At 45.4% G+C, this 27,649-nt stretch overlaps 2 protein-coding genes and 1 long non-coding RNA gene across 3 annotated transcripts in view; 1 reads left to right on the top strand and 2 right to left on the bottom strand.

Moving 5' to 3' along the window:
• Positions 1–2,829, bottom strand: part of LOC142814593 (uncharacterized) — a 208,591-nt gene extending 205,762 nt beyond the window's left edge. The window contains exon 1 of the long non-coding RNA XR_012894957.1: positions 2,641–2,829. This is a non-coding gene — a long non-coding RNA (uncharacterized LOC142814593). The remainder of the gene's footprint in view (positions 1–2,640) is intronic.
• The window catches only part of LOC119172857 (atrial natriuretic peptide receptor 1-like), a 76,047-nt gene extending 58,155 nt beyond the window's left edge, over positions 1–17,892 (top strand). The window contains exons 11-14 of the mRNA XM_037424003.2: positions 2,672–2,846; positions 6,434–6,532; positions 11,575–11,666; positions 16,437–17,892. Of these exons, the coding sequence (XP_037279900.2) occupies positions 2,672–2,846; positions 6,434–6,532; positions 11,575–11,666; positions 16,437–16,505 (435 nt within the window). The 3' untranslated portion in view covers positions 16,506–17,892. The remainder of the gene's footprint in view (positions 1–2,671; positions 2,847–6,433; positions 6,533–11,574; positions 11,667–16,436) is intronic.
• A 3,027-nt stretch (positions 17,893–20,919) lies between these two features.
• LOC119172346 (uncharacterized) lies at positions 20,920–23,219 on the bottom strand. Its single transcript, XM_037423404.2, has one exon. It carries the CDS (start codon positions 22,975–22,977, stop codon positions 22,330–22,332), a length of 648 nt encoding a protein of 215 aa, XP_037279301.2. The 5' UTR covers positions 22,978–23,219; the 3' UTR covers positions 20,920–22,329.
• Positions 23,220–27,649: the final 4,430 nt, after the last annotated feature.

Below are 27,649 nucleotides of genomic sequence, written 5' to 3'. Positions count from 1 at the left end.
GCCGTGCCTTTCGTTCGTGTACACACGTCACTTGAGCCATGGCTTTATACCCGTAAGGTATAAAGGGGCAACATATGACGTGGGCTTGGCCACGGCCACTTCACAAAAAAAAAAAAAATAAGGTTAGTGGCTGTGGCTTGCCCATGTCGAGAAAAAGTTTTAAGTACACTTGAACAAATAAATAAACAGAGCTCGACTAGTTTTCCGTCTTGGTACAGTGAACGGGTTCAGATTTGGCATCTCCTATCACCTCTTTCTTTACCTGATTTCCCCACCTCAGTTTGCGGTAATAAAGCAGACGCTAATTAATATCTGGCTAACCTGCCTGCCTTCCTCTTCAACTCTCAATCTCTCTCCCATGCTTTGAGCATAGTAGGCTTGAAACAGGCGTGTATTAGCGATGATCTATTGTCAAAGTAAGAATGCTTTGAATTCGTAAGCCATTACTCGTTCGGATACTCATCTCTTTACCCACTGATTCGGCCCTGGACTAATGATCGGGAAAATAGCAATGTACGCTTTTTCAAATATTTACGCTGCCCTAGTTCTATAGCCTCCTTTGTTTCTTTCAATGCCAGTGCAAACACGCGCTTCTCAACGGGAGCCGTCGGTTCGCCTTAGTACAGGGAGTGGTCGTGATATGGCGCTATGTGATGAGTACCGCTAGAGTTACAGTATATGCCCCCTAACGGTAGCATATACAGTAACTCTATAGGTACCGCTGCTTGCGTCACACGTGCTTCTGAGCACTTTACCCCGGAGATGCGATAGACGTGTTTTTCACTCCAATATCTACGTCTGTCAGATTTGTTCTTTCTTTGCGGCTTGAAACGCCGCCGCGTCACAGAGCAGAGTATGCAGACAGTTGCAGTGACGCTCCCCCATTGGTCGCCCGCATGAGCGCCACGAACGGCGACACGCTACCGCAAAAACACCGCATCACTTACACGGTCGGCGTGACCACCAATATTGTGAACATGAGGAATGCGAGACGCCGTTCCAACGGATATGAATGCAGCTGAACAAAAAATTACTTCATACTTCATTCGGACAAGTGTAAATTTTGCCCCAAGAGGGCGGACTTGAGCCAAATTTTATGGGCATGCCCGCAGACCCCCATGAGAGGCAAATTTCCAGACGGGAGTGGATGGGATGCCGCGCTCCTCAGCTCTGACTCTTAATTACAAGCCCGCTTAATACGGCAGGCCGAAGACGCCGCCAGAGCCCATGGGATCATGGCCGTCGTCTAGGTTTGGTCCTCCCTTCTCCTCTCGCACCTGAAAGGGGAAGAGGACCTTTCTGCTAATTAAATAGAGTTTGTTCATCATCATCATATGATTTCCGTTATGAGTCACATAACGAGGGGCTCTCTCCCCCATGACCGCAAAGCACACGCGAAGGCTAGGCGATGGGAGAGAGCACGAAAGGGCTGGAGGAGAAGGTGGTGAATAGCTGGATCGGGCGCATCTGGCTTGCATTGATAAAAAAAAAAAAAGGTGGCGTTGGTGGAGCTAAGCATGCGCGATTGCTTATATATTTTTTGCACTGACGTCAGTAAAAGAGCCACGTTGAAGCACCAAAAGGTGGGAAGCAAACTTCGTATAGTGTTACGGTAGTGTTATAAGTACACTGTGCGGGCTGTTTCTTACGCTATTTCTGCACAAAGGTCTCATTACGTTCCGGAGACGTCGTTATCACACTGAAGTTGATTAATCACTGCGTTACTATACTATCTTGATGTCATCTAAGCCGCCGTGCTGGAGCCATTTTGGGTCCATGACGACAGGCGAAACCTATCGATTCGCTGTTAAAAAAATTACTTGCCAGATAAAACTGTTTAGTTGCAATCTAAGAGCTTGTCCCAAATATTTTTTTACTTGTTCTACGTAAAGTAGAGCAATTCTTTAATAGTACCGTGCCAGCGTCGACTGTCTCAGTGTCTCGGTAGATGCTCCTTGCTGGAGATCTTGCAGACACACTAGGTAATGACTAGCCGGTAAGCGCTTTATAACGGCGCGCAGCGTCAAGAAGGTCAGCAAGAGTTGCGAATCTGCACGGAACTCACTCGAAGTGAAAGTGGCACCTTTTATAGGCTTTTTCCACAGATACGGTGCCGCTCACATCGTCCCGAACTTAGCGGAAGCTTCCATGCATGCCCATCGGAAAGCGTTCGAAGGGTGTTTAGCCGGGAAAGTTGGTACACTATTGCTCAACAAAAGGTTGCTAATACAAATGAGACAAGATATGAACACAAACAAGCACTGTTCTTGTGCTCTTTTGTCGTCACCGTTGAATTAGCACACCATCGTTGACCAAAGCTTGCATTAGCTGAATTGTGACATGGGCTGTGAGTAGTGGTGGTAGGAACGGCACAGCAGACGAGACTTGCTCATCAAATGAACAGGGTGCGTATGATCTATTATTGTCAATCTCGTTGATTCACCTTTTCAGCAAACTCTAGCCTGTTGTCCACTGGACATTCCCACGACACTGCTACGAAATTGATCCGTTGTACTCCTGCTTAATTGATCTGGTATACTCCTGTTTGTGTGGTATAGTCTGAAGATTTCGTGGCAATACCGATAAACCTTTCAACAGTCCTTAGCCCTGCGAAAAGTACGCGGGCAAAGAGTTCCTCACCTCGCTCGGTCGCTGCTTCCTCGGTGCACAGGTGGAGACCATCGGGGACGCCTACCTGGTCGCCTCTGGTCTGCCCATTCGCAACGGCAACGAACACGTGCGCGAGATTGCACGCATCGCGCTGTCGCTGCGCCACCAGCTGCAGTTCTTCAAGATCCGCCACCTGCCCAAGAGGAAACTGCAGCTGCGCATAGGAATCCACTCCGGTAAGCCTAGTGCCTCAGTTTGACAACCAAGTCAAATAGCTGCATTGCCGAGCGCACTGTGGTAGAAAAAAACACCATGCTATACGTTTGAACATAGCCGCTACGACAGAAGCGCACGAGTACATAAGCGGAAGGTTTGAAATAGGGCACACGGGATAAACATTAGCCGCAAAATCAAATACCTTATCACGAGGGAAGAATGTACGTTATCTAAAAGTGTTTAAGTGAGCTTGCAATAAACAATAAATGTTGAAAAGTGATTTCGCGTCTTTTTTTATGTCCCGAAAATTTTATTGCACCCTTATCGACCAAAGTATAGGCTAAGCTGGTCTAATAAAGCTCGGAAGCGTAAGTAGTGTCCTCTGGCCCATGTACGGTGGCTGTAGGTCAACGCCTTCCGCATTGTTCATCGTTTAACAAACATATTTGAACAGATCTTTTAGTATAGCACATGAACACACACATGGTAGACTTTTAAAAGTAGACAGGACAGCCTCCTGTTTGTTCATTCACGTGTTTCAATATATGTTCGAATGTTGTATCGAGCAGTACTCGAACGTGGTATACTGAAGCGTCACGTATGATTTTAAGACAAGTATCGCTATTCTATTTGTGTGAGTTGTTGCCTAGTGCCACCAGGGCAGGAGTGTAGCCAGAGCTTCTTTTATAAGGCGGGGAAGAAAGAGAGAGAAAGAGGGGGCGCTGAGTATACTCAATATATGCCCACACGTGTGTTTTTACGTGTGCGTGAATATATACGCATGTCGCATTTCAATATTCCGTGGCGTCTTCAAGTTCTCTCCTCCCTGGCTACGCCAGTGCACTGGGGAGGGCAGTAACCTACGTCGTGCCGCTTCATGGTTCTCACTATTTTACCAAAATCACCAATGCCGCAAGCAGCGTCGACGGCGACGCGCCGCTCTACCACTGACGTCATATGCCACGTTTCTGTTCGGTTCACGGGCCTCTCTCACACATGACGGCAAACGAAAGTTCCACTATTATAATTTTTAGCATACGAAAGCGCGCGCAACACTTCCATAGTCCATGCCACGCGCTTCCATAGTCCACGCCACGCGCTCCGTGGTGTGGACTATGGACCATCATTGCACCATTGCCCCACCACGTGCTCTGTGAAGCGCTGTGGTGGTGCACTCGCAAAGAGCCGCTCACGACGTGACGGCGTATGCATATAGGTGCGCTGAACGGCAGCAGCAATACTGCATGCATGTTGTGATATAGGACAATTAGATTCACAGCTTAGTATGCGTCAGCATTTGCTCATATATTGTCTCTACGTAGGCGTCCCTACGCTTTAACGAGCAAAACAAATATAGCTCCAACAACAAAGAAAAGCTGCTGCATACAAGGCGGAGGCTGTAGTAACTGCTCAGATTTCACGTCTCAAAACTAGAATGTGAGTATGAAGGACGCCTTAGCAGAGGGCTCCGAAATTTTCACACTCTCGAGGCTCTTTATCGTGCACGTATATATATGGAAGTGCACGGGCCTATGGGCTTGCGCATGCATCGGTATGCAGCCGATTGCAGCTGGGATTTGACCCCTTTATCATCGGATCAGCATTCGAAAACCATAACTTGCAGGCGGTAGTTTACCAGACGAAGGTGATGAGCAAGTGGCGCAACGCTTTAGCATGCTTATGCACAACACCAGTGCAGTTCCTGCAGATTTTCTTTCTCTTGTTTACGAAGCTTTTGCGCGACGTTTAGGCTGTAGGGATAAATTTCCAGCAATGTAGTACGTGCATAAGGTCACTGGTTTTCTACTGCATTCAAGACGACTCGAAGGTCAAGTCCGATTTCTTTTTCTTCCTCCTCCTTCTCCTCTTCTACGAACTTAATTGATTTCCTCCTCTGGAGAAGCTCTCTTCACCGCATTTGATGTTTTTTTTTTGCCTCCGGATCCACCTTTGACCAATAAGCGGTGTCATGCTACGAAGTCGGCGCGTGGCGTCGTGTTGCATGATGTCGTCGTAATTCGTGATCACACCTTGCATTGTTCGTGTTGACGCCGACAGTCGCTTACCACGTTTGATGAGGCATATAAGATCTTACTACTTCTTTACAGCTTAACTCAGTGTGCCTCATGAGGCTCCACTTAGCATAACCCTTCTTCGCGCGACTATCTTTAATACTGGCGTCCAGTCACGTGATAGAAGAATTTTGCCGCTATAAAGAGCCGTTCATCGAACGCAACCAAAATTTGTGAATTCCAAAATGAAACATCAAAAACCGCTAGTTCACTGAAGCATGTTTCAATACACGCAATAGTGTATATTTTTCAAGTGTTCCCGAATATTCGTAATGAAAAAAAACCTGACGCTGGACCACCCTTCAGCTCGTACATGATATACACGACTTCACACACCGCGCAGTACCTGTACCAGTTTCTACAGTCGGATACAACTTTAATAGCCCGCGGCATTTCCTCCTCGAAGGCGCACGCACAGAAGCCAATACCAACGGGCACGCACTCAATACTGACGTCATAGCGTGGATGGTCTAGAACATTGCCGTGTGTACAAGAGGGGCTATATACTTATTTAGTCGCGCAGGTGATGGCTTCCGCACTTCGGTCCTCTGGGCTGGGCTTCTGCGTACTTGTAGCTAATTTGCGGTTGTAGTGTATTCGTGTGGACAGCCTTATAAAGGGTTTATACAGCTGCACAGTTTTGTCATAGTAGAGTAGAGAGTACTCCGAATCGCCTGTCATTTATTTTAAGCACATTAAATTCTTTATCCTGCCTTTTCAAGGACACGCTTCACTTGCACGTGTAAGGACAAATCAAGAGTTAATTTCAAGCTGTCTGTCAGCCAACCTGAGACGGCACCACACGTGCTCGTCACGTGCGCGAGTACAAAGGGAGCAGCAATTTCAAAATGATTGATTGATATGTGAGGTTTAACGTCCTAAAACCACCATATGATTATGAAAGACGCCGTAGTGGAGGGCTCCGGAACAGTTTCCAAATGTTGCCAGTGTGTATCTTAACGAGGGATTAATAGTTTGCTACAATATTTTATAGTGCATATAGAGCAGATGATACCAGATCCTTTAGTATACACACTTGTCTTTAGTTTCGGTGCATATCTTACCCGGTATGGTTACAGCCACTTATACCGTTCTTAGCAGTGCCAAATAGCGCCCTCCCTGTGTTGCTGTATATTAAAAGCTCATCGCAGTGTAGAGTTGGGTTAACTCAATTTTTTTTCGCTTTAAATGCGTTAAAGAATGGACTTCACACAACACCAACATATTTTTTTGTTGCAGATTAGAAAGTTGTGAGCATTACTAGACTAGCTACGCAGGTATCAACACCCTGTGCAGGGCCTGAATAATTTTTTTTTCATCCGTCCATCCAACTTCATACATTGCTAAACTGAAAGTTTAACACAAAGCATACAAAAAGGCACCTGCTGTAACACTTCCAGCATACACAAAGGCACCTAAACCTTTGTTATACTTTGATTGTGGCTTTCTTGTACAAGATTTTTTCTGGAAAAGATTTTTGTAGCGTGTTTACGTAGGTGCGAAATCGTCCATTGTTATCCTTTATTTCTGGGCAGGTCCATGCGTCGCCGGTGTAGTGGGCCTAAAGATGCCGAAGTATTGCCTGTTTGGTGACACGGTGAACACGGCCTCGCGCATGGAAACAACCGGTGAACGTAAGTTGGGCACGTAATTTCTGCAGAATCTCAGCGATTTTCTGGGGACAATTCATGCGCAACCTGGCAAAAATAACGGAATATGAAACTTGACGTTAGGGTGCATGAATGAAACACACATTTCTTTTTAAAGACGATAGTTATTCTTGGGGTACTTCGACGCAAAAATTTTGTTCTCTCTGTCTGTACATTTGTCTGTTTGTCCGCCGTAACGATGCTCTAAAGGGCACCTGACGAAGCTTCAAACGGCCAACCCCATCCGCAGCACCCACCAACATTGCTCAAGATTACGTGTTCATACTTGTGTGATTGTCAATTGAAAAGCAATTATTGTGCATATCTGAAGCATTATAAGAACACGTCAATATTCTGTATGTGTGTCTTTATGCTAGGGAAGGCATGCATATGTAATCCTAAGGACCGTAGCGTTTATCATACTGCATGGACAACGCAACGCTATGCTCAAAAAGTCAAGTGTTTTCAACGCTTTGCTAAAACTAAAGGCTAAGACGACACAGCGGTGGCACCGCCCGTCGCTTTGCGTTCTACACCTTATCGCCTCCGAGATAAGCGCGCACGCCTTCCTCCGTTTCCAAAGATGACTGCCCGATAGCGCTTGTGTCTAATGTGCCTCGATGTGCTCATTTGCCTTCGCTGCACGGATCACGACACTCTAACACAGTGCCTCCAGAATACAATCCACCGATTTTCTCGTGCAGAACATCAAATAAACGTTTTGTTCAGTCTCTCCAGACGCAAGATTATCGTCTTCCGACGACATTTGCGGTGAAACATGCAGATACACGGCCACTGTTTTTTTTTTTTCATCCTAATGGTCGAGTGCAGAAACGATACAGAATAAAGTCAAGAGTTCTTTTATCGTCCGCGAAATTTTCAGTCAATTGCACGAATGAACGTGCCGAATGTTTTGCATTACGTTATAATGTATCTATCTATCTATCTATCTATCTATCTATCTATCTATCTATCTATCTATCTATCTGTCTATCTATCTATCTATATATCTATCTAGACGTTCTATCTAGGCATGAATCAAAATTAGCATGCGAGGGTAAGATGGCTTGACGAATATGACGTGCTCGTCAAGACAAGAGTAATGTCACCATCCTGTCGTGTACACTTACCGCCAGACAAACACACCGCCAGACAGCGGCACATACCCACGGGCGGGTGTGTGCCGCTGGTATGTCGGTATGTGCCACAGGTGATTGACACTTGATATCTACACAGGAACGACTACAACACACAGGGGCAATTTTAACGCGCGATTGTTAATAAACATCCGATATCGGTAGCGTCGACCCACCGAATGCAAAAATATATGTCAGGGTCCAGCTGGAATCAAACGCAAGCATTCTACGTGTCAATGAAGCATTTTACCACACAGCTACACCAGGTCTCTGTTCTGTTCTGTTCTGTTTTAACTGTTTTGCTGTGGAGAGGTTGAGGTGCCTGTTTTTCTCGGAACTACTTTTCAAATAGACGCGTGTCTTCGTGAAACGTCAATAGTGGTTGTAGTGCTGCCTTCCCGGTTTCAGAAACATTACATACGTACTCCTTTTCATACAGCCGTTCCGTCGAGTTTACGTCGTTTGTGGTTAGTTACCGTACGCTGAAGTTGATTTATGTAGCAGCGTCCAGGGCTAGCATCTTCGCAAGCATCAGCACTTTATATCAGCTTCTGGTATTGCTAATACGTATGTTCTAGTTGGCATCGTTGTGCAATTGCAAACAACTGGTTATATAAACATCTACAACTCTTCAACATATGCCTGTGCGTGAAAAATTTTTACATATATTTAGCGTCATTTCATGACGTGTCGCTCAACGAAAAAATTGCAACACGGTCACTTTCCCTCTGCATGCTTCTCATAACGTCGATTTCTAGGTACGTGGGATCTGCTGAATTTCTTTTAATCACGCAGACTTCTTCTGGCGTATGAATTTTTTCATCCCCAGAACGAACAGCGGATTTTGTTCAATGCTTTAACAAAAGTTAAAGTGCATTCGCTCTTTTAAATACTCTGAGTTCCGATACAGTAATAGGCATCTGTGCAATAAACGGTTTTACCCATCGTTCAAAAGGTCAAGGAGAAAGTTTTATTCCAAACGGAAAATAAAGATAGCTGAGCGCAGCATAGATGTATGACACCTCTATTTTTTGAAGCATTAGAAAAATGTAATTGCTTAAATATTGTCCAAATAACTTCACAGGTTATCATTCAACATCTCAGGACTATTCATGTCAACCTGTTCAGACAATATTTTTTTGTGAAGTAGTCATTGGCAATGAATAACATTGAAGAAAAAATGGTCGTACTGCGCGTATCAGCGAATTTTTCAAGGCATACGACAGAATTAATCATGGCAGATAATCACACATGTTATTTTGTAACCAAACTATTTATTATTTTAATGTATATATATATATATATATATATATATATATATATATATATATATATATATATATATATATATATATATATATATATATATATATATAGATATATATATATAAAAGGGAAATAAGTGTATACCTAAGGGCTCATTTTTCCGTGTTTTGACACAATATTAATAAGATCTAACAGACAATAATGCCAAGGAATGTATAATGTATAGGGGAAGTTATTAGAACCAATGTAAATTAAATAAGAAAAAAAGTGGGTGAAAAATAACTTGCCGTGAGCCTAACCTGGCGTGAGCCCATATATATATATATATATATATATATATATATATATATATATATATATATATATATATATATATATATATATATATATATATATATATATATATATAAAGTGCGTGTGCAAAATCGGCCACAGCAACATGGTATGCAAAGGGAATCAGCATGACCTAAAAACATTAAACGCAGTGTATTTCAGTAAAGCATTTCCCAACCGCTAATATTGAACATATATGATTTCACTTCTCTCGATGACACCACGCACTGTTTGTAACGTATGCGGTGTGCACAAGGCTTTTATTTTTCAAACTAATATTCGTCCTAAAAGTTTTTATTGATTTATATGTGTAGTTTAACATCCCAAAGCCACCATATGCTTATGAAAGACGCCGTAGTAGAGGGCTCCGGAAATTTTGACCACCTGAGGTTCTTTAACGTGCACCCAAATCTGAGCACATGGCCCCACAGCATTTTGGCCTCCATCGAAAATGCAGCAGCCGCCGCCAGTATTCGATTCCACAACCTGCGGGTCAGCAGCCGAGTACCTTAGCCACTATAGACCACCGCGGTGGGGCAATCTTCGTAAAAAAAATCTGACTTCTTTTTCGTGAATTTACACGAACTATCAATAAAAATTGATCACATATTATGTACGCTAAAACAACCGCCGTTCTTTATCGTCCAAAGCATTTCAGCAAGCAATCGGGCCATTTTATTCCTACCAACAAAAAGAAGTGCTTCGTCCTCCACCTTCGAACACTTCGTGTGATCATCAATTCATGAAGATATGCTTAGAAATTTCCACACGGAAAGTATAAATAAATAACAGTATAAATCTTTAAGTTATCGGTCGGTAACTTGACGCCAACATCTGCTACTGGGCAAACTAAATGTAATACTGCACAGTGCATTGTTCGACTTCCGTTCGCACTGCTACCACTTAGGCAACGGTAAGAAAAAACTTGTCATTTTTGGAAAACCATACTCCTTTTTGTGCTATCACTAATCTCCGACTTCACTGCCACCCATCCTAGCCATATAAATATTTAAACACCACAAAAACTTTCGGTCGTTTAGTCCATTCGACTTTTTGTTCCATAGTTAAATTATTTAGGAACATGAGGAATTGAGTGCAAGTTGCGAACATACGTGAAAAAAATTCCTGTAGAGCAAGTGGAACCCACGATAATGTGATCTTTACAACACTAATAAGAACGAGCATTGCGTGGCATTTTATAGCTCATGCAAAACTCCTTCAGCTTCTCTAAAACGAATTCAAAGCATCAGGCGAGGGCTCTTTGTGTGTGGGTCTTTTATAAGGTGCATCGAGAAGTTTAGTAATTTTGTAATTACGGATAACTTTCACTTTTTACTTCACGTAATACACGTATGAATGTATTTGTCTGTGAGAACTCAAATGAATCCAGCAGATGTGGCCCATTTTCTATATAAGTCTACTATGAATCTCAATGAGTAAGTTTCAAACTGTGTATGCGTTGTTGAGTGAAATTCAACACAATTTGTAAGATCGTGAAACGGAGAGAAAATCCAGTTAAGCACTTCAAGTATGCGAGATTCCTATGTTTCCCAATGTTTCGCTACTTCCCAATGTTTCGCTACTTATTCGACAGGTGATGCTCATGAATGCATCATCTCTTTTATGGAAGCAACTCGCTCCCAAAAACTCTCAAGAAGAATCGCACGGTCTCGAACAAACCTAAGTTTGCAATATGACGCACTATATTTTTACAGGAACATGCACATACGAGCACATCCGGTGGCGCCCTGCGAGCCACTGATGACGACGGTGCGAAAAATTGAGCCCCATCAATCATAGAATGCTTGGGCGGGACTCATAACCAAGGGCAGATGCCAGAAACCTTGCACTCCGGGATAAATGTTACAGGACCTCCAAGTGAATGCGCCTTTATACCGCAACTATATAGATGACAATGGTGGTTGTGTTTTTTGGAAGTTGGCGTCTGGAGATGACTTGAAGTCACAAACGTTCCTTCTGAGTGGACGCCCGTGCACTTCGTCGCATTATGGACCCTCAGCTGACAATGTACGGCTCCTTTATGTATACGGTTTTCCCTTGCCTCTATTTTTATTGCGATGCTTTTACGGACGCTCACGTTTTGTCATGCTGTCCAAGCTACGACAGCAGTAAGTGGGACGGTCTTCACTAGTTACTATCAGCCAGCCATGAGCGGTAGTTTATATAACTTCAGCACAAAACGGATGAGCGTCGATACAGACAGAGAGGAAAAGTGCGCTCACTACATCGACAAGCTGTTCGTATGTCCCCTTCTCTCTTCTCTCACTGCAGCTCTCAAGATTCACGTCAGCTCAAAGGCCAAGGAACTCCTCGACAATTTCGGAAACTTCGAACTCACGTTAAGAGGCGAGGTGCAAGTGAAGGTGAGATTAGAATCAGTCTGGTTGCTCGTAATGTTTGTGCGGACGAATAGTCATTACGCCACTTTGGACAATAGGCGTCGTGAGCGTGAGCTTCGCTCAGTGAAGTTTTTTGTTTACTCTCGCTCTATCTATCTATCTATCTATCTATCTATCTATCTATCTATCTATCTATCTATCTATCTATCTATCTATCTATCTCTCTCTCTGAGCGCTTCCTTTTTCAGAAAATGCAATATCTTCTGCAACCTTAATATTCCAATAAGAGAAGTCACTATTGCAGAGGAACAAAATGTTGTTCGGAAATCAAAAATCACCATGGGAGCCGACAGATCGAAACACGTAGTGGGATAGTCAGAATGAACACTGGAAGTGCCTCAGACAGGCTGGCCGACGTTTCGATAGAAGGACCTATATTCGTCAAAGGCGCCTTGCCATTTTTGGCGTATTAGTTTTAAGGAGGTTCGTAGTGACGCCATCTCCTGGTGGTGGCGCGTGTCCCTGTTGGCAATCGTTGTCTGAAACGACGATTATCTCAAAATGTCGTTTGGTTACTCTCACTGCAATAGCTACAAAACAGTCAATGATGAGTGAGTCAGCGTTAGAAAAATGCTTCGAAATCTGCTAATAAATATAATAGAAGCTATTTGTAAACACTGCCACCATCGAACGGGTATGCAAAGCACCGGTAACAACATGCGAACTTGTTCTATATTTGTTCAGGTACTGATTACATTTGTGTTCATCGAAAATATGGCTGACCGCATTTTCTCGTGTTTTCTGCATCATCAGATATTCGCGCTTCTGACAAATTAATCATGTAGTTATTGTTCTCTATCTCTCCGTGTGTGTGTTTGTATGCGTGTGCGTTCGTCTGCGTGCGTGCGTGTCTACATTTACAACAAAGCGACTGTGAGCTTGATAACTATCTCAGCAACAGGAAAATAATATATGGGTTGTTCGCGTAGCCTTCACCAGCATATCCAGCTCTTTCAATATTAAGGATTGCAATGTCAATGTTATGCAAGAGCGTGACGCAACAGAATCTCCTCTGTTTGGGCCAGAACATATAGGGAGCGGAAATCGTCGGTGCTTTCGTGTGTATAAGTACTGCTGACTGGGCCAGTCAGTACATATAGCTCTTTAGTTCTTCAGTGTCAGTGTCTACCATTATTTAGAGGATTAATACCTGTAGTAAACTCGCTGTATGGCCGTATATTGCTTGCTTCAGCAACAGTTTCCCTGATAACATTCGACCTATTGTAAGTTTTATCGAATTCATTCTGTTCCAATAATGGTCTGAAACGTAGGCTTTAATGGAAGTGTTTATATAAGCGCTCATTGTTTGTACAATGTTCACGTCATGTGTTGCTGACTGTTGTGGGCAACTATATGATCACGCGACGTTTTACGCCACAGACACGGCAACAGTCAACATCATGATTTCATACAAAAAAAAATGTTTGCTTCTTTCCATCCGTGGATTGCATTCAACATCGAAACCGCCTCACGATAGGCTATCAGAGTTTTAATCAAGGATAGCATTATTATACTAGCGCTGACCTCGGCTCCGTATCAGCACAAAGGAGCGCGTACAATGCATTACTGGTCTCTTATGAGATAAAAAGAAAACGTAACGATCAAAAGGCAGTACTTTAAGGGCAATTTGTCTTGATGTGCTGTCTAACGACAGCCAGAGGGCACTACAGAGGAATACGGCCAGGATACATCAGATGTGAAAGACATACACGACACGTCACTTTTCACTCGAGTGTGCAGAGATTCCCGCGATGCGCCGCTATATAAGCATATTCAAATGTAAGCATTTCTTTGCGAACTTTGGTGACATTGATCGTATCTATCTATCTATCTATCTATCTATCTATCTATCTATCTATCTATCTATCTATCTGTCTATCTGTCTGTCTGTCTGTCTGTCTGTCTGTCTGTCTGTCTGTCTGTCTGTCTGTCTGTCTGTCTGTCCATCCGTCTGTCCGTCTGTCCGTTTATCCGTCCGTCCGTCCATCCGCCTACGACATTTAGCTGTCCTGGCCGTCTCGATTATTCTATAAATACCAAAATTGGTATGGCATAACATGACGGTATGACGAGCATAACTGACTAGTGATTACATGAAAATCCTGACATGTAGGCCATGTCATGATTTACATCGCATGTTCTTGCTGCTCTTGCGGTGGTTTCGTTCGCATCACATTTTGCAAAACTGATATGATATGACATAGCTGGAGAGTGAACTTAAGTGACAGAAGCTAACATGGAAATAATCACATGCATGTCATGGTTTTCATGTTATGACTAGTCATGACTACACGCCACGCTTATGGTGCACTCATGGCGGTTTCACTGGCTTCACATATACCAAATTTGAAAATTTCACATCAGGTGACGTGAATAGACGACGAAGGTAAATGACACGTCCCAACATGATAATCATAATATTCGTGCCATGTGATACATGAATACATGCTATGCTCATAGCGTGCTCGCGGCCGTATCGCTAGCTCCACATATACCAAATTTGGTATTACGTGACGTGAACAGAGAATGGAGGTAAATGACACGTCCAAACATAATAATCATGGCACGAAAGTCATGTACGGCATAATTTACGTCTACCTCGTAATGTTGCGCTCATTTTAAAGTGGCATATTATTGTTCTCATTCGTGCTTCGCATATCATCGATTCTCACGATACGTGGGATCTGCCAATTTTTTTTAATCGGGACAACTCACAGCTTTCTCATAGTTCAATAAATTCAAATGTGAGCTTTAACGTCCCAAAGCCACCATATCATTATGCGAGACGCCGTAGTAGAGGGCTTTGGAAATTTCGACCACCTGGGGTTCTTTAACGTGCACCCAAGACTGAGCACACGCGCCCACAGCATTGCCGCCTCCATCGAAAATGCAGCCGCCGCAACCGGGATGCGATCATGCGACCTGCGTGTCAGCAGCCGAGTACCTTAGCCCCTAGACCACCGCAGCGGGGCGAGAAAGAAATGTTCCGTCGTGGGGCGTCGAGCCAGCGACCTCCCCATCAGCAGCGCGGGGAGCTAACCATTGGGCCACGAAGCACACGTTGACATACGTGCTAACTGCAAATCATTTATATACACCATATACCATTTGACAGTCCTCAGAGCTTCGAAACTTCATCGCGTTTTGTCATCAGTGGTGAAATGGCGCGAGCTGCTCGCGTTTGCTGCGCCCTACACGTCCTCGCGTCTCGCGTTTTTATAAGCACCGCCTCCAGGGAGCGTGGTCACTCCTGCGCGCGCGCTTATGAGACTCGTCCTTTGGGAGAGCACCAAGGTCATTTCGCTTGCTGCCGCGGCCGCGTTACCACAAGGAGCACGCCGCTCACACACAAAGATGTAAAAATTGTGACAGTCGTCCCCGCTTGTCCTGTGTATACTTGTGCGTTCTTCTCTTTCTTCTTTCTTTTTGTTTACACAGCGCGCTTTGAGTGCCGAGCTGTGACAGTTGTTCGTCCGCACTCGTCCTGTGTACGCTCATTTCGTGCACGCTTTCTGCTTGAGGTGGGTGATGCAAGATTCGAGCTACTTGCCGTCTTTCACGTGACTTCGTAATTTGTTGTGGTAGCGTTCGTTCCATTGCCCCGGTGGCGAAACAATCCAGAATAAACGCTCCACTGCATCTGTGAAGGCACCTTTCGCATTCATGTTATACTGATTTCTGGAAAAAGGGATCAGCCACTTTTTTTTTCTAAACACGCAAATGACACCACTATCCTTTCATATACGCAATTATCTCTGTTATTAGCACTATACGCGTAAGATAACTTCACTGTTTAGCTGCAAGAACACAGGAGAATAATGGAGATGACTTTAAAACTTTTCTTTAAACAGTTTATCCTCCTTTCCACTTAAAGAGGTCCTGCAAGGCTTTTTTGTGTATTCTTTGAATGGCGTCATTGAAAAAGCTTATTGCACCCACTGTTGCAAAATGTTTACGCAATCCTTCAAGTACGTCCGATCTTATAGTAGAACCTGCCACACGCTTCAAGTGCCTTCTTATGTGTGTTTATGTCACCGTTTGTTGAGAGAACAGGGAACAACTTTTAGTTGACTTTAAGAATCAATCGCCCATTCCAGGCTGCATGCTGCGCTTTAATGTTGGACTCAGGATCCTCGGCTACCCGTCGGTAGCGTTTGCTAACTATACTGAAAAAGTGTTGCAGTCTTCCCCTCAAGGAACATTCTATAAAAAACCTTTTTTTTGCGTATTAGTAAAATACGATTCCACAATCCCGAAAGCGCCACTATTATTGCGAGACAGTGCTTAGTAAGTGTGCAAGCACGTGAAAAAAAATGCTGTGGGAGACGCCATCTTGAAATTCTCGTACCAAACACCATGACGTAGAAGATTTCGATGGTGTATACCAAGTTCTACGTAGTGCGTAGTTGATAAATATGAAATACGTTAATATCTGTGGAGGCCATAGATCTAACGTACGATGTTTGAAAAAATTTCATCATGCCAATGTCGCGAAAATACGGAAAATACACTTTGAAATTCGTGACGTCACGCGCGAAGTGTTGGGCGCGAAACATCAACATAAAACTTCAACCTTGACTTTCTCCTGTAATAGTGAACTCGTGGTGGTGAAACTTACGACACCAGAGTTTTCAGAGTACGGTGTATCAATCTAAACCAAGTCATTGTTTCACTATAGAGTCCCCTTGGGCTACCAATGTGTCACATTTCTGCACGTTTTGCTCCGTTTCGCAGGGAAAGGGCCTCATGACCACCTATTGGCTGGAAGGCGAACGAAACAGGGAACCAGAAGCTGAACAGTGAAATGGCCACATCAGCACTCCGATGCATCCTGATGTTCTTGTCGCGATGACTCGAAAAGCAGTCTTGAAGCCGAATCCTGAGAAAACATCAACAAACAAAACAGAAGGAAAAAAAGAACACCACTCAACGCACATCATGTTAGAATGAATCAATTCATCATCTATATAGATAATTTAATAGAACATGCTTGCCATAGGCAAATTTCATTCCTCGAAGATTGCATGGTTCGCTTCATCCTCACTAATCCTGAAGTGAAGAACGCAAACACTTCGAAGCCCGAAGTTCACAGCATAGGAATTTCGAACTTTATGCTGCCACGATAACAAGCCGTGGTAGTCAGAACAATCTAATAGACGCGTAATCTGCGCGTAGCGTGTACCACGTGCCATGGAAAGCTAAAAGTCGAATAATTCCAGATGCTGCATGATTCATACATTAAGCAAACAATAGTAGGAGAAGCTCGTGTGAAGATTCGAGGCAAGAGCACAATTTCCAATTCGTGTAGTCGTTCCCAGTCAAGAGCAATTGATGATATAGCAAAGCAACTGATAAGATATCAACGCAAACCAATCGTAACTGAGAGCGAGGCAAAAGCTACATATACCCATACGTCACAAGCACTTACCTAAAAACGAATAGCACTGCGAATCATGCCTCGAAGGCTGATATCCAACGTCATACTAGCACCGTATTCAGCTGACTCTATTTACTATTTTGAAACTCTAAATAATATATTTCAGAATTGAGCTATGAACCCCTGCTCCGAAAGCTGCGTGACTCTTCAACGGCCAGTGGTAGAAATAGAAGCTCAAAAGCGCCACCGTTCGCATACTCATGACGAACACTATGTCAAGGCAGTTTCTCTTTTATTGATTACCTCAATTACATGGTCCTAATTACGTCAAAATACACGGAACCGCAAATGTCGAACAGCATCCCTTATCTCTCCAGAAACTGATCTGAAGTTGTTGGCATCGCATTAGCCATACGAAGTCATTCACCAACTTATCGTCTGTTTGTTAATGTCTACGCGAAACACAACCCACCAAGCTTTCCACTGTAGGGTGTACAGTGCACCTGAAGTTACAGCAGCAGCGCACTTTGACAGAAGAGCACTAACGCTTATGAAGCATGAGAAATGTGAGTTATGAATCACCGACTCGAGATATTTTCTCGTCTAAGTATTATAAACACCGACTCGCCCAAGCGACATACACTCCACGTTAAGAGCAAAGTTTTTTTCTTGAAATGTTAATTTGACGCCCAATATTATGTGTGTTTTTTTTTCAAGTCTTTTGAGCACCCAAGGAATCTACAACTTCATGCATGTGACTTTTTTTTTTCTCCTGCCCCCCGACGATAAAGATATCTCTAAATAAACATGCGAAAAATCTGCACTGTTTCCCGCTTCCTCTTTTCTATGCGTTAAAAACTCACAGGGCCCCGTATGAATTGGCACAAGACAACTCTAACGCCAAAGGCACGTTCTGCTTTTTTTTAGGCAAAAGCCTCAAACGCCTGAAAAAAGTGAACATTGCCCGTTGGTGGCGTCAGCGTCTCTCCACGTTGACGTGGAAACAAGTAATGCAAAAATTATAGTATGGTGACGTCAACATATTATGTCACACATCACCAAAGCGTGTGACGTCAGTATGGCGTCACCACATGGCAGTCACTTTGTCAAAGGTGGATCACGAAGGACGTACAAATCCAGGTGAGTTGTAAAAAAAAGCTTCCAATGCCTCTGGTCCTGGAGGCAGCGAAAACTACCATTACGCGCAGAAAGATTTCGGGGAGTGGCGTTGCAAGGTCAATGCGCCAAAGCTGATGCCCCCCCCCCCCTTTCGTCAAGCGCTCCCTCATCCACATTGGTGCGTCACTGATTGTTTCACCCTTTCCATCAACCCCGACACTCCCCCATTTGGCGCACCTCTTATTGGTTCGCCCTTTCCTCCGTACCTCCTCCTCACCCATTCGGGCGCGGCGTAGCCATCTGCATGGGTGCCATCAAATGAAAGCGACAACTCGAGTTGACCCGAGGTATATAAAGCCTTAGTTATGTGTCAGAAGACGCACAGTTGATGTATTTTAACAGCTGTGGTTGTTTCTGTCAAGTGGTTAGGCGCACCAATCATAGTTCAGAAGTGCGCCTTGTGGACGTATCTCACATACGAACTATATTGCCGAAAGAATAAGCTATAGCGTATGAATGAACTATAGCATGTTACTCGAACTCTACGGCACATCCAAATGAACTGCCTTATAACCCCCTCTCGCCTTTTTCTTTATAAATACAGGTCTAACCCTTGCTGTCCTAATTGCCCCTCCCCATACACTGACCTGTCACACTGCCTGTTTTACTGCCCAACTGCTCAGCAATCCAGCTATTACACTCCCCCATCCCTTTCCATCACCTTCTGGCTCGACTGGATCGGCACCGAAGGGGAAGAACAGCGTCGACTGATCGCACAGGCGGTCGAAATGCCCGGCCTGTAAATTTGGCTGGATAAAAGTCTATTACTGCTACTAGCATGTTACTACACGATTTACTTCGCGAGAGCTCCACTCGTGGATATAAACCTTCACACAAAATAGCTAATAAACTATCACGCGAAATGACACGTATGGTTGAGGTTAATAAACGATACACGCACACCATGACTCGAAGGCGTGCACGCTTCGCATAGCTGCGTGCCCTATCGCGAGTCTTCCGGCTGATCGGTCAACGTAAAAAAGTCACAGAGAGCAATTTGTTCTGAAGCATGCGAGCACACAACGAAATCTAACGGAAAGTACCTGCTGCACTTCAATTTCATTTATTGAAAACAGCAATGCGAAATCTCTGATGACCCATTATCACAATTTCGAGCGTCTTTCCGCGTACATTCTAAGCACCCAAACCAGTACCACAAACTCAACCTAGTCGGCGCATAATGACAAGCAGAACACGTAAACATGTATTGTGGACGAAAAAAAAAACAGCCTCCACAGAATTTCAATGAAACCTAAGTGATAGATTGCGACGTCCTGCAAAATTAACTACAACTTTTAGCAGAAGGCGTAACAACCACTGGCAACCGCGACGTCATTCTTGGGTGAAAAGTATTTCACAGCACAGCGCGCACTGAAGGGTCAAAACAGATTGATTTGATTGATTAATTTGTGGAGTTTAACGTCCCAAAACCACGATATGATTATGAGAGACGCCGGAAATTTCGACCACCTGGGGTTTCTTTAACGTGCTCCCAAATCTGAGCACACGGGCCTACAACATTTCCGTCTCCATCGGAAATGCAGCCGCCGCCGCCGGGAATCGAACCCGTGACCTGCGGGTCAGCAGCCGAGTACCTTAGCCACTAGACCACCGCGGCGGAGCCGGGTCAAAACAGATGCGCTGCGCTCCAAGGAGTCCGCGCATCCAGATTGAAAATGGCTGTCGCGAGCTATTGTAAACAAACGAACACTGCTTGAGTGTCGCTGAACAGGCGCGGACACTGAGGCTGAAGATTTTATCAGCTGTTGTGACTCAGTGTGTCTGCTCCCCATCTTTCTTTAAAACTATTACTTTGAGGCTACTCTATTCCCTCTTTCTCCTGTGCCTTCATTCGTAATCCTTAGATGTGTTGTATCAAAACAGTAAAAATTACCATCTCATAAGTTCTTGGCAAAGACTTTGATTAACGAGTACACGTAATTACTTTTTGCAGTATGTGCATTATTGCAGTTTTTGCAGTGTGTACTTCGAACGAAACCTCAAGAGGCCGCGTTGAAGCACTACAGTTCCGCTTTCACCACGAAAACTACGCAAGAGTTCTTGGGTATATTTTCGTTCCGGGTTTTTGGCCCAAATGCTTCTTGTATGATTCCCATTATTCAAAACTGCAAAGAGCTTGAAAGCCTTCATCTTTCCCTTCATATGCCGTTTAAGCTGGGCATACGATTTCGATGAGAAGTAGTTAGGCTGTAGATATTCATAACGTCCACTTGATTGATTGATATGTGGGGTTTAACGTCCCAAAACCACCATATGATTATGAGAGACGCCGTAGTGGAGGGCTCCGGAAATTTTGACCACCTGGGGTTCTTTAACGTGCACCCAAATCTGAGCACACGGGCCTACAACATTTCCGCCTCCATCGGAAATGCAGCCGCCGCAGCCGGGATTCGAACCCGCGACCTGCGGGTCAGCAGCCGAGTACCTTAGTCACTAAACCACCACGGCGGGGCTAACGTCCACTTCCTATACCGGTGATTCAACCGACGCAGTGTACAGGACAGAGACACCTCTGTTTGTTCGTACCTTTGGGAGAGGAGGAGGACTTACATTTGAAGTACACATTTCAATGTTCGGAGCATCATGCTACGCAAACATTTTGATAACCACGATGTACATCCACAGGCGACCGAATCCCGCTTTGTGACTCATATACAAAGAATTTTATTCAGTTTCGTTTAGGCGTTATCTTATCATAGTGTTTCTCAGTTTTAGCTGCATTTAAACGGCACAGTTGAATATGACCACAAACTAAAGGTGGTTGATCATGGTGCTGATCATGGCATTCTACAAATTTCATGTCCTCTTTCTTTTAAACTTTTTTCCGGTATGTCAAACCGTGTAACGCTGACCTGTTTAAAAATGACAGCAGCATTATGTTGCTAAATCCAGTAAAATGTGTCACTGATGCCACTAACGTTGAAGAGAAACGAGGTGTGAATGATAACCAGAAATTACGTTACGATGTGAAAGAAAATGACCAGAAAACATCGCACAGGTATGATGCAATTAAGCAAGCAGAACATGTCACTGCAATCTGTAGATGCAAAAATAACACGAAGGACTGCGAAATTCACATCGATAAACTTTGTAAAATACAAGAGTTCTTCAAAGAATCGCTCACTCACTAAAGCTCTATAACAGAACTGACCCGTGTGCTTCGGAACTACAGCAGTTCGGCCTATGCTGCAAGCTATCGACTACAGGTGTACGTGTACGACGTGACGGAGCACTGCAGTTGGCGCCGTCCTCTGAACGACTAAAAGGAAATAAAAAAATATACCGCTTTGTTCGTCAAAAAGATAAGCGGTGCGCACTGCAGATAAACAACGCCCTATAAAAAAGAGAACAGCTAGCGTAGGTCTTTCACACAGCGGGACTAGATAAGAAAATTTCTGTTGAAATTCAAATACGGGGCAATATCAGGGCAACACAACCTTGGCAGTGATTTCCACGCGTGGCCGTCCTTAAAGCACCGTGCCTCACAGTACACCCCTTTCCAACAGCGTTAAAACAACCGGAAAGAGTGATTCACACACAATAAGAAAAAGAAAGATAAATGGCAGCAGGATAGATCTGCGTTTTTTTAGTGGTCTTTGATGACACGATTCCGAACTAACCTTCTTAGAGCACTAAATCGTGGCGTATGACGCGCGCTCGCAAGCATTACATTAAAATTCGTGCACTGGGGCCGCTTTAAGTAACCGAACATCGATGATGGAAGCTTCTTGCCGCGGTGGGTCTTTGTCACCGTCGAACATTCGCGATGCACGCACAAGTGGCTCGGACGCAAAGGGAACGCGACACCCCCATTGCTCGTCAGCAGGCGTCTCTTTTGGGGCTCTGCAAAATTGTATTGCGTCGCGACTGGGTGAGGAGGAGAGCACTGTTGTGTCTTGGGTGAGGGCAAGTGCTGATGAGGCTCGAGGGGGCGAGTGCCTCTTTTGCACCCCCCTGCCGACGTCCATGCTCACTCCCTTCCTCGATGAGGCATGTCCGGTGAACACTGCCGACGACTAACCAGTTCGCCCCGACGCGCTCTAAGTCTTGTCAGCGTGGAGAATTGTTGTTGACGACGTCCACGTTAATGACGACCATCCCCTTGGTAATAGGATCCGGCACTGGTACGGAACAGTGTTCGGGAATGGGTATCGGTGCTCCGGTTTGGATCTGCTTCGAATGAGCCTCGAGTGCCTTCTTGGACCACTTGCCCAGCGCCTCGTTTGCTAGACGGTCCCACTCGAGGCACGAAAAGGACGGCACCACAAGGTGTCCACAATTTAAGCATTGCTTGCGCACCACCTTGGGCATCCCCAACCTGCCCAGGTCGAAGAAAACCTCTACGCCATCATCCGTCCAACGGTGGTCACAGCGGCGACAGTGCATCTGAGCGCGGCCCACAGCTGAGGCCAGCTTAGCTCTCGCAAGGAGACTGTTGCGGGACCATTGACTCCGCTGGTAGGATATGGCGTTGCCGCTAGCTCCTATGACCCCTCCGTTGCAGACACCATTGGCTCCCGCTCCGAGCAGGGAGCCTGACGCGGCGATGGACTTGTGGACCGAATCTTTCACGGCTTTGGACACTGTGGGCTTGGGAGGCGTTGTGGTCCCTCTCTTTTCACCCTGTGAAAACGAGCCGTTGGCCGTAGGGACGCTTCGCTGGAACACGCCGCTCGTCGAACTGCCGGAGGCACCCATGGGCAGCGCACTCCTCCTCCGAAGTCTTGGCTCCCTTTGCACTGCGAGGTATATTCTCTCCACCGCCGCGGAAGCGAGTGCCGTAGAGACCGTGGAAACCGCAGCGTGTTGCCCGGCTTGCGTGACCGCGAGCTATCGGTGACCGTCGCCCTCTCGCATATCGGACTCTCGCATAGCGATAAGGCACCGCTGGTAATATATAGCGGAGAGGTCTTCCTGTGTGCGCTCAGCGTACACTGTGGGACTCTACGAGCAGTGGGATGTTCAGAATATTTACGCGGCTTGCTTAAACAGACTGCGGTACACTTGGCTTGGCGGACCTACTTGTACACATTACAATAATCCCCTCTCCGCCCACCATGCTCATCCGAGCCTCTCAAACTTTTTTTTCTTGTCACACTACAATGTTGTGTGTGTGAGTCTGTAGACATGCCGTATTGAAGGCGTCCGGCAAATTCACATGCACAGTCATGAACCACAGGAAATAGATATTTTTCAGCCTCTTTTGCTGGTGATGCGCGTGTCGTTTCAAGGTCTTTGAGTGCAGGGGTATACGTATCCCTATCAGCCGCGTGCATGCCTTTGTGAAATTGCTTGTTGCGAGGCGCAACGCCGTGCAGTCAGCCAGGCATAACCCCAAAGAATTCACTTACCTAAACACAAAATCCAGGAATTTTAAGCTGTACGTATCAAGTGGCAGGGCAGAAGCATAGGTTTTTTTCTTCGGAGGAAGCTCAGTGGTAGAGCTACGAACGCGTTATTCGAAGGTCGCAGGTTTGGTTCCTGCCCAGGTTATCTTTTCCCCCATTTGTATTTCTTCAAATTCACACTACAATTAGTTCTGATAACTTCCCCTATACTTTCCTTGGCAGTATTGTCTGGTGGATCTCATTATTATTGTGTCAAAACACGGAAAAACAAGCCCTTGAGTATACACTTCTTTCCCATATGTATGTATGTATGTATGTATGTGTGTGTGTGGTGTGTGTGTGGTGTGTGTGTGTGTGTGTGTGGTGTGTGTGTGTGGTGTGTGCGTGTGTGTGGTGTGTGCGTGTGTGTGCGTGTGTGTGGTGTGTGTGTGTGTGTGTGTGTGTGTGTGTGTGTGTGTGTGTGTGTGTGTGTGTGTGTGTGTGTGTGTGTGTGTGTGTGTGTGTGTGTGTGTGTGTGTGTGTGTGTGTGTGTGTGTGTGTGTGTGTGTGTGTGTGTGTGTGTGTGTGTGTGTGTGTGTGTGTGTGTGTGTGTGTGTGTGTGTGTGTGTGTGTGTGTGTGTGTGTGTGTGTGTGTGTGTGTGTGTGTGTGTGTGTGTGTGTGTGTGTGTGTGTGTGTGTGTGTGTGTGTGTGTGTGTGTGTGTGTGTGTGTGTGTGTGTGTGTGTGTGTGTGTGTGTGTGTGTGTGTGTGTGTGTGTGTGTGTGTGTGTGTGTGTGTGTGTGTGTGTGTGTGTGTGTGTGTGTGTGTGTGTGTGTGTGTGTGTGTGTGTGTGTGTGTGTGTGTGAAGACTTGAAGGAAGCAAGAGCGGTGCTTGAGGACTGGCACGAGCTCAGCTTGCGCTAAACAGAAATTAAGGGCAGAATAAATGAAAACAACCAGCCCGCAGCAAGGGTGGGTGCTATATCTGATTTCTTACAATGTATATATATCAGGCGCTCATGTCTTTGATGTGTGACGAATTTGTAGTAATTTTTTTTCTTCGTCGTAGGTACAGTCACTCAATCTGTCTTTCCCCATCTCCGCATTTCCGACTAGCGCCTTTTTTTTGATCTCAGACGCAAAAGTACCCGGCTATGATTCGTTTATCAGCGGCGTTTCAGATCAATAAAACATAGCAACAATCACGGGTTATCGAGTGATAACGGCATGTGATACGAGCGGATGGTGGTAACGCGAAACCGCTCGGAAGCGGCTGTGAATCTACGAGGCTTTGCGTCACCAGAGTGCGTGTGACGCAAGATTAAAAGAATGGGGTGTGACGCGTGGGGGTGAGAGAAAAAAAGGAAAGGGAGTGCAGGAAAAGATATCCGCTCTACGCCCCCACGTCACATGCTAGCACGTCACGTGTTTTCCAGCTCGCGTAGTGCCGTAATCGCGCGTAATCCGAGAAAGAGCAGTCGGCTGACGTATCCGTTATACGTATTTAAGACACGCTGCGCAACATAAGAGCCTCGAAAAAAGAAAAAATACCAAACACGAGCGCTGGATGTATGGTTAACTTATGCACGAGTGTTCTGTGGAAATGTAATGCAATTTATGACAGTTGTCTCAAACTCACGACAGCTGGCGGGCCGCACTTAGGAAACTTCCTCCCTCCCGCAAGAGCCAGGGCAGTGGAAAAGGTCGAAGTGGGGCCGGGAGGGAGAGGGTGTTGAACGGGATATTACCTATCGTTGCCTTATGAACGAAGGTCTTTCCCATATCGTGCATGGATCAATTTTAACGGGAATATTATTTTAGGATTCGAGAACCATACTCATGCTGATTTTTACAGTTAAATCCTGGATGCCAGTTTTTTTTCTTTATTATAGAGGTTTGGCCGCGGTTGTCTCAATACATGGCGACCTCATGACATGCCTCACGCCAGAAAAAAAAATCACAACACATATTTACGCAGTGAATGATGGTGAGTGACGCGGAGCGTTCGTACGTCCATCTGTCTGTCCATCCATCCGTCAGTCTGCCTGTTTGTCCATCGGTTCGTCCGTCTGTCTGTCTATCGGTCTATCCATTCGCCCATCTGTCTGTCTGTCTGTCTGTCTGTCTGTCTGTCTGTCTGTCTGTCTGTCTGTCTGTCTGTCTGTCTGTCTGTCTGTCTGTCTGTCTGTTTGTGTGTCTGTCCATCCGTCTGTCCGTCTGTCTGTGGATATGCGGTGCTGGCCACGCCGGAGAGATAGACTGCCCTAGACCACAAGGAGCTTCGCCCTAAAAAAAAAGCTTGAGAACAGGCATGTCTGTGTAACCCATCAACATATAGCGCCGGCACCTTCCAAAAGGCATGGCCGTCGCTTACTTCGACAATATCACAGACGCAGAAGGCTGCTTGGCAGTAGTCGACGAGGCGCCAGAACTTGATTCGACACCAGTCCTTGACGTTAGCACTGCTTTGCCTAAGAACGAGCGAAAGAGGCTTCTTGAGCTACTGGCCGAATTCAAAACTGCTTTTCGACAACATCAAGAGTTGGCCGCACGCCTCTCACCAAGCATCGAATAATTATCGAGGACATGGCGAGACCAATTCACCAAAACCCCTATCGCGTGGCTGCAAAGGAACGCGAAGTGATACAAGAGCAAGTCGACAAAATGCTAGAAGATGACGTCATTCAGCCCTCAAAAAGCCCCTGGGCGTCACCTGTAGTCCTCGTTAAAAAAAAAGATGGCAGCCTGCGCTTCTGTGTAGATTACCGAAAACTCAATCAGGTGACAAAGAGAGATGTGTATCCACTTCCTCGTATAGATGACTCTCTCGACAGACTTCGACATGCTCGTTACTTTTCATCGATGGACTTGAGGAGTGGGTATTGGCAAATCGAGGTAGACCCAAGAGACCGCGAGAAGACTGCTTTTGTGACACCAGATGGCTTATATGAATTTAAAGTCTTGCCCTTTGGTTTATGTTCAGCGCCTGCTACCTTTCAAAGACTTATGGATACCGTACTTTCTGGGTTGAAGTGGAAAACCTGCTCGGTATACCTTGATGATGTCGTAGTTTTCGCCGCAACGTTTGACCAGCACCTTAAAAGACTTGAGGCAGTTTTACAAGCCATACGGTCTGCGGGCTTGACGTTGAAGCCTGAAAAGTGCCACTTTTGCTATGAAGAGCTGCAATTTCTTGGCCACGTTGTCAGTCACGCAGGCGTTCGTCCTGATTCTGAAAAGATCCCAGCTGTTGCACAGTTCCCGGTGCCGACTAATAAGAAGGCTATCCGACGATTCCTCGGACTATGTGCGTATTATAGGCGATTCATCGCAGACTTCGCACGCATCGCATCACCGTTGACCCGCCTCACGAGAGAAGACGTTGCTTTCCAATGGAGCGACGAAGAGGAAGCTGCTTTTAAGAACCCCCACCAGCGACTACGGACGCCTCCAGTGCTTGCCCACTTTGATGAGAAAGCCCCAACGATGCTACACACTGATGCCAGCAATATTGGTTTGAGAGCTGTGCTTGTGCAGCTGCAAGAAGGCACAGAAAGAGTAATCGCCTATGCAAGCCGAACACTAACACGCGCCGAGACCAATTACTCCACGACTGAGAAGGAATGCCTCGCCGTGGTATGGGCGGTCACAAAATTTCGGCAGTATTTATACGGCCGCCCTTTCAAAGTCATCAGCGACCACCACTCACTGTGTTGGTTGACAAATCTTAAAGATCCTACCGGGAGATTAGCGCGTTGGAGTCTCAGGCTGCAGGAGTACGACATGACTGTCATACACAAGTCAGGAAAGCGCCACATGGACGCCGACTGTCTATCCCGCTCACCCATTGAATCGGCAACTCTATCCGATGAGGAGGAAAGAGCATTTCTTGGGGTGCTTGACTCAACCGCTATTGCATTGCAACAACGTGGCGACCCTGAGTTATTTGCCCTAATTAATTACCTGGAGGGAACATCTCAAAAGGCACCAACTGTTTTCGTAGAAGCGCTGTCGTCATTTTGCTTACGGAGCGGAGTACTGTAC

Source organism: Rhipicephalus microplus, chromosome 4 (genome assembly GCF_043290135.1).
Source record: "Rhipicephalus microplus isolate Deutch F79 chromosome 4, USDA_Rmic, whole genome shotgun sequence".
NCBI lineage: Eukaryota > Metazoa > Arthropoda > Arachnida > Ixodida > Ixodidae > Rhipicephalus > Rhipicephalus microplus.
Note: the sequence above shows the minus strand (reverse complement) of the source record. Positions and strands in the feature narration are given on the sequence as shown.

Coding starts and splice junctions, on each gene's coding strand:
- LOC119172346 (XM_037423404.2), bottom strand. CDS start 22,977: ATGGGTGCCTCCGGCAGTTCGACGAGCGGCGTGTTCCAGCGAAGCGTC.